Below are 6,410 nucleotides of genomic sequence, written 5' to 3'. Positions count from 1 at the left end.
AATCGACTAGCCGAAAATTGATCTGCGAGTCCTTCGTCCGCGGACGCGATCCGCCCGAACCCAGCGATATGCAGGTTCGCTGTAAAGCAAACTTGGCACATAGCCGGCTCAATGTGTGTATACTGTGTTTCCTTCTTAATCCGCCGTTCGTTCCAACGTTCAGGACAGCAGGGATTAGCAAGTCGGCCGATTTGTCACCTGCACAGGCTCCCGTAGAAGCTGAAGCAGATCGTTTTTCTATTATCGTCTCAAGAAGAGTCACTGCACTCCTTTAAGAGCGCCATATTTTCCGCACACAGCAACACTGCAAGGGGGAACTCCCACGCAAGCGCGGCGGCGTCCGACGGTCAGAAAAAAAGGCACACAGGACAAGGGGGCTCGCCAACAAGAAGTATCTCTTTTTCTTTATCGTTTATTCAAACATCAACATAAAAAAACAGCACCCGAACAGAGGCTTATAACAGGGAAAAAAAAAGAAAATGCGTGCTCGTCTAAAGCTTCGGCGTTCTGAACCGCGTTTTTTGCAAGAGCCTAATAACGTTCCATCTCTTTTCCTGACAGAGGTAGCAGGTCACGCATCACATGCGCATTCGGCGTCCCGACTGTGGAAGAGAGGGAGAGAAAGAGAGAGAGAAAAAAGAAGGAGAAAGTATAGTAAGAAAGAGGGGAGAAAGACAGAGAAAACGCTACAGAACTAAAATTTCTAAAGCTGCTCTTGGGGCTCTTGCAAGATTAGGGGCGAATGCGCGTGCGCAGAGCGCGCACCTATGTAGCGAGATTTCACTCTGTCTTTTTCTTTAAATCTATGTTCACTGACTAGAAATACCATCCACCGGTTAGTTGAGAAACACACCGAACATATCTAATCACAGCATCAAAAAGAAAAATACGTTATACAGAGTATTAATGAAAGCGGCTTCACACGTAAGCAGACAAATATATATATAAAAAGCATTATAACAAGTATGCTTTTCCACACCCGCCACGGGTAGTATTATAAAAAAACACTCGATACGTGGGTATAAATATCGACGTATATAGACTTTGTTAGTGAAAAATATGTTGTGCAGAAAGGCTTGCTCAAATCACTCAGCCGTCCTTCAACTCTGTGCGTGCGTAAGTCGGGTATTACCGCTTGCGTGGTCGGTGACGTTAAGATCGCTCGCGTTTCTCGTTTTTTTTTTTCACGTATTTCCTTGGGCGTAACTTTCTCTATACGAAGCACCGACTTCATCATATTTTAAAGCAAGGCTGAAACACGCACTGCATTAATTACAAAAATAAAACTACACCGCTCGTAATAAAACCAGCTCTCAGTTTTGCAAAGATATTCATAGGTCCCCTTAAATCACAAAGCGTTAAAATAAACTGCGAGAAAAATATAAAAAGGAGAAAAACCCGCGGAGGTTCCGAATTTTCTGAAGTGTTAAGCAGTGTTTGTCCTACGTTAACTTTTAACACGCAGAATTTTTTCTAAATTGCTTAACTAAATTTTGCGAAACACGAACCACTCGCGATGTTTTGCGAGCAGTCAATTAAAAAAACGATTTCAGAGGGGCACGAATGATATTTACCTTTAACAAGGACAGCACACCGCTTGGTAAAGAGGTGATCTGTGGCCCGCTGGTCCTGAGTCAGTGTTAGTATTTGTTTGTTTGCTTTTAGTAAAAGTTGAGGCAGATTATGTGCGGAGTAAAAACAGCTGTGTCGCTGCATATTTACAGTCACAATCTGCCTCTAGTCTGTTAATCCTGGGCAGAAGACGGAGGGCAGAAGATGTTAGATCACCAAGCCACATTGCAAAAAAAAAAAAAATGTTATTCGCGCGCGAAATGTGGAAACACTTCGCCCTTCGATATCGTATCACAGCTTTTTCTTTTAAAACGTACGCGCGTGCAGTCTGTAAAAGCTTTTTCTCTACAACATCGTTAATTATGATAACGATTTCTTTTTCGCGAACAGCCGTGCGTAAGCGGTGCTCCGTGAATTGGCTTCCACTTAAGAATACAAATAAATAGCACACCGGGCAATGGTGGAGAACGCATGTACAATACGCGAATGGACGGCCTCGATATAACACTGACAAACTTGAATAAGTAGTGAAAAAACTCGAACATCTCGCGAACGTCTCTCTCTAAAAAGAAATTGTAACAAAAAGTGACAATTTCCGCGGTGCAGCTACACACGAAGTCTGTTCTTCGGCTAACCGGCAACGACTTTCACTTTATCGTTTCTCGGTCGGACATACATTACGAAATTGCCGCAATCTGTTCAACTAATGTGTGTGCGCAGCGCGAAAGAAAAAGAATGACGTCCCTGGTGCACGTTCTCGCCGCACGTGGTAGACTATCCTGTTTCACGGATGGACCATACATGTGGCGGGTAAGTATAATCTCAATGTGCAACCTAGCCTCTTTATTCTTCTATTTGAACTAAAAGCAGCCTTACTGCTTCGAGCCGGCAGTCAACCACGCTGTCTCTTTTACTCGATAAAAAAAAAACGACATAAAGAAACACGCGAATAACGTGCACCAGGAATGTCACGTATCTAACCACTCCCCATATTTTTCTAGTATATCACGCCGGGGTGTTAACCGGCTCCACAGACCACGGCCACTCGATCTATTAAAGCTTAATACTCCGTTCCTTTTAATTAAATCCCTGACGCGGAGTTTATGGCATAAGACCACACGAATAAAATCGCTCGTTGGCGAGCTTGTATAGCAAGCCTATCCGTCCTGCGAGTCGCGCACGACTAATCACGAAGACTGAGAACCGATTAGGCGCCGTTAAAAGCGCCCATTAACGTTAGCATGAGAACTAGCGTGGGCTTAAAATTAACGCGAAAGAGGCCGTGCTCTGGGGAGCGTGCGTGCGTGCGCGAAGGGAAAACGAAGGGAACAGGGGACTGCACGCAGTGTTAGGGCGCGGAGGTGTTGTGTAGCGTTCCCGCACATCTCCTGTACGGCGGGGGACGTAGGGGAACCCTACGCGGCTCCGAGGAAAGGCGATCTACAGGTACTGGGAGGAGTTTGGCGGCGGCCTATAGGTGGGCGGCACGCCGCAGCTGGCGTTTTGGTGGATGAACTCGTCGGGCCGGTGCAGGCCGCTGCGGCTCACGGGCCGCGGCACAAACTTGGGCGACGAGTCGGGCTGCGGCGGCGGCCAGGCGATGTCCCGCGTGCGGCGACCCAGCGACGGGGAGCGGGCGAACGGTGGCGTCCGCGTGCCCGACGTGGGCGACTGCGGCGGGTGCCACGCGTTCACGGCCGAGCGACTCGGAGGCCGAGACGGGAAGCCGCCGTCATCTCCGTTGGTCACGCCGGACTTTGGCGGTGGCCACACGAACTGCTTGGCGCCCTGCGAACCTGCGCGCGAGGAGAGAATAGGCCGCGATGTCCGTTTATATTTTATCACGAACAGCACTTATGTCTGTTTGCTGCACGAGAACTATAGTAGGCGCAATCATCAGCCACGAGCTGAAAAGTTAGCGTTGCCCTGAGGAAAACGAAATTTTTCTCACCGTACTATGACGCTGCTTTAGATTACCAGCAGGTTTCTTATGTATTTCAGTATTGAATTTCAATCTTGAGACCTTATCGATATTTCTGAGATTGTTACTTTCATTGAAACCATCGAAGTTTTTCTTTTGAATTGACTGTCTTCAAGATGTGAGTTCTTTCATGGGAAGCGAAAGTAAAGGTGGGAGAAGACGAATTGAATACAGTGTGCTATAGAGAGTAAATTTCGCGCAGCCCGAGCAGTCGGCTGAATGAATGTGTCTCCAGGTGCAATATAACGGAATTCGTGCGATACCAAAACAACCCTATTCACTGGCATTTTTTCTACTTTTCTCCCCTTTTTGCGGACACAGCAGGGTTCACACGCTCATTGCTAGTGGCAGAGGGACCAGCCAGAACAAACATACGGTTTGCTACCCTGCAGTGGGGAAAGAGGACTGAGAGATGAGGAGAGAAGCGCGTAGTTCGTACCATGACATACACTCGCAAGAAAGTTCTAAGCATCCAGCCCATCACAAACGTTCGTATAAATGCGTGCGTCTCAAGAAGCTGAGCAACACTTTTCCCGCGTTGCAAATTGGGCCTATTGTAAGCATAATCAAGTGTTCACTAACTTTGGCGTGTCAGTTGCGGAGAAAATCCCGTCTTAGGAGTCCATCGCACGCTTGATTCCTGGAAAGAATAAAAAAGACGGGTTGGTATGAAGTCGAATTATATTTATTATCTCTCTATAAGTAGTGAAAATTAATTAAGTGCAATCAGTCTCGTTACGGTGGTGGCGATTTCCACGTGTCCTTTGTGAACGTAAATATGTTCGAGCAATAAGAACATTGAAAATTAAAGATGCGTTTAAGAGCAATATCTTACGCAGAACAATTCTTCAGCAAGTGGTGCAGAAAATCCCAAAGATAAAGTTATAGTACTGGCGAAAATAATTAAGTACTGCTGCCTGCATCACTTGCAAGAGTGGCTGTTTTAAACAAAGCAGAACAAAATGTCACGATACTTACAGCTTAAACTGGTGTCAGATATCACACAGCCACATTCATAGAGATCAAACCTTGATCAATACTGCTTCACGTCAACGGGTACTATTAGGTGATAAGATTACTGAAAGCAGGCTACTTTTCTTTAGTTTCTGGTTGATTTCCAGTCGCCGGAGGTTCTGTTCAACTTGATGTTTCTAACGTGCACCACTATAAGCCTTCGTCGCTTCGTCTTGGCAAACGTTCGTATAATTGCAAAATTGCAAGAACACTGCGCTGTTTTCGGTGCCGAAAATAAGGTATACATGCATTACATCAAACAACTTAACCTTCACATCAAAGTGTATAAGGAATTTGCAAGGTCGCTGACATCGAATATGATCTGCGTACCTTTCGGCATTATAGTGTCTAAATTAATTGCTGCACTCATTGCGCGCATGTGTAAGTGCGTTACGAGCTATGGGTGCAAAACGGTCGTATGTGGCATTCGCGTTCATATGCACCCACCTTTGGAGGCCACACGTTGTCGCGCGCCCGACGCGAGACGCTGGGCGATCCTAGCGGTGTGCCGGGCATCCTGGCTTGCTGTTCCTCCCAAATCCTAGTCTCCCAGCGCTGAGCTTGAGAGCCCACCTGCTCCTGGTGCTGGGGTGAGCTGGCCACAGCTGTATTCGGCTGGTAGCGCCTCTGGGCCTCTTGCTGGGCTCGCTGCACGTTCAGCGGCTCCCGCTGGGCGTTCTGGAAGCGCACCTGCTGCTGCTGCTGCTGCTGGGCTCTTCGCTGTTGCTCTTCGAGCTGTCGGCGGCGGGCGGCTTCTTGCTGCTGCACTTGCTGCTGCTCCACGTTCCTCCGCCTCAGCTCGTCGTCCCTACGCTTCTGCTCCTCCAAATATCGCTGGTACTGCTGCTGGTGCTGCTGGTACTGCTCGTACTCCTGCTGCTCCTGACGCCGCTGGCGCTCCTGCTCCTCCTGCTCGAGTCGCCTCTGGCGCAGCACCTCCTCCTGGCGCCTCCTACCCTCTTCCTCCTGAATCACGCGTCGGCGGCGCTCCTCTTCTTCGCGAAGCCTCCTCTGCTCGGCTTCGAACTCGGCACGCCGGAAGTCCTGCGGTGGTTGGCGGAAGCGGCCTTCTTCGTACTGCGCCTGCTGCAGCCGCTCTTCTTCGTACTGGCGCTGCCTAAGCTCGGCTTCCCGAATCTGCTGCTGACGCTGGTCGACCTCCTCGTAGCTGCTTTGCCGTGCGTGCTGCGCCGGATAGGCGGCTGGTTGCTGTTGGTAAGCCGGCTGCTGCTGATAAGCTGGTTGTTGGTAGCTAGGCTGCTGGTAGGTATGCAGCGGCGGTGGAGGCGGTACGTAGGTGTGATGCTGCTGGATAGGAGGCGTGCCGGGAGTTCCCGGGTTGGAAAACGTCACGTGGTGTCCGGACGAAGAGTACGGCCTCTCTGGCTGCGGCGGTCCTCCGCTATAGGATGGAGGCCGCGGTTTTGGTGGAGGTGTTGGAGGCGCAGTAGTCCTGCGTAGAGTAACAGCCGATATTCCTTCTGTGTTGGCAAGCCAAGGCATCAAATTTTCTCAGAACAAAATCCGTGCGAAGTAAGAGCATTTCGATACAAAATGGAAAGATTTCTTCTTCATGTGCACGTACACCGGGAGTGCAATAAAACTCATAGTGATCATTCACACGCGTGTTTACACGGTCTAGAAGCAATTCTTTTTTTTTTTAATGTGGTATAAAACTGATATAGGAACTTGCCGAGGTGGAGAATCGCCTCAACAGGTTTAGTGGGTCATCCGCTCAGAACTGCAAATACGTACGGTGATTGCTTTGTAGCTGCAACTTAAGTCTTTCATAGACTTGAGCTGCTTTCGGTATGAAAACCACAAGCTCGTTACTCATTCATGG

General features: G+C 48.7%; 1 protein-coding gene across 3 annotated transcripts in view; it reads right to left on the bottom strand.

Annotated features, from left to right (window-relative positions):
• Positions 1–378: 378 nt before the first annotated feature.
• LOC119396375 (transcription factor SPT20 homolog) overlaps positions 379–6,410 on the bottom strand; it is a 90,482-nt gene continuing 84,450 nt past the window's right edge. For all 3 annotated transcript variants that reach the window (XM_037663577.2, XM_037663591.2, XM_037663598.2), the window contains 4 exons: positions 5,015–6,020; positions 4,136–4,193; positions 1,575–3,368; positions 379–602 (listed from right to left, as the gene is read on the bottom strand). In XM_037663577.2, the coding sequence (XP_037519505.1) occupies positions 3,013–3,368; positions 4,136–4,193; positions 5,015–6,020 (1,420 nt within the window). In that variant the 3' untranslated portion in view covers positions 379–602; positions 1,575–3,012. The remainder of the gene's footprint in view (positions 603–1,574; positions 3,369–4,135; positions 4,194–5,014; positions 6,021–6,410) is intronic.

The sequence above is a fragment of the Rhipicephalus sanguineus genome, chromosome 1 (assembly GCF_013339695.2).
Source record: "Rhipicephalus sanguineus isolate Rsan-2018 chromosome 1, BIME_Rsan_1.4, whole genome shotgun sequence".
In the NCBI taxonomy this organism is placed as follows: domain Eukaryota; kingdom Metazoa; phylum Arthropoda; class Arachnida; order Ixodida; family Ixodidae; genus Rhipicephalus; species Rhipicephalus sanguineus.
Note: the sequence above shows the minus strand (reverse complement) of the source record. Positions and strands in the feature narration are given on the sequence as shown.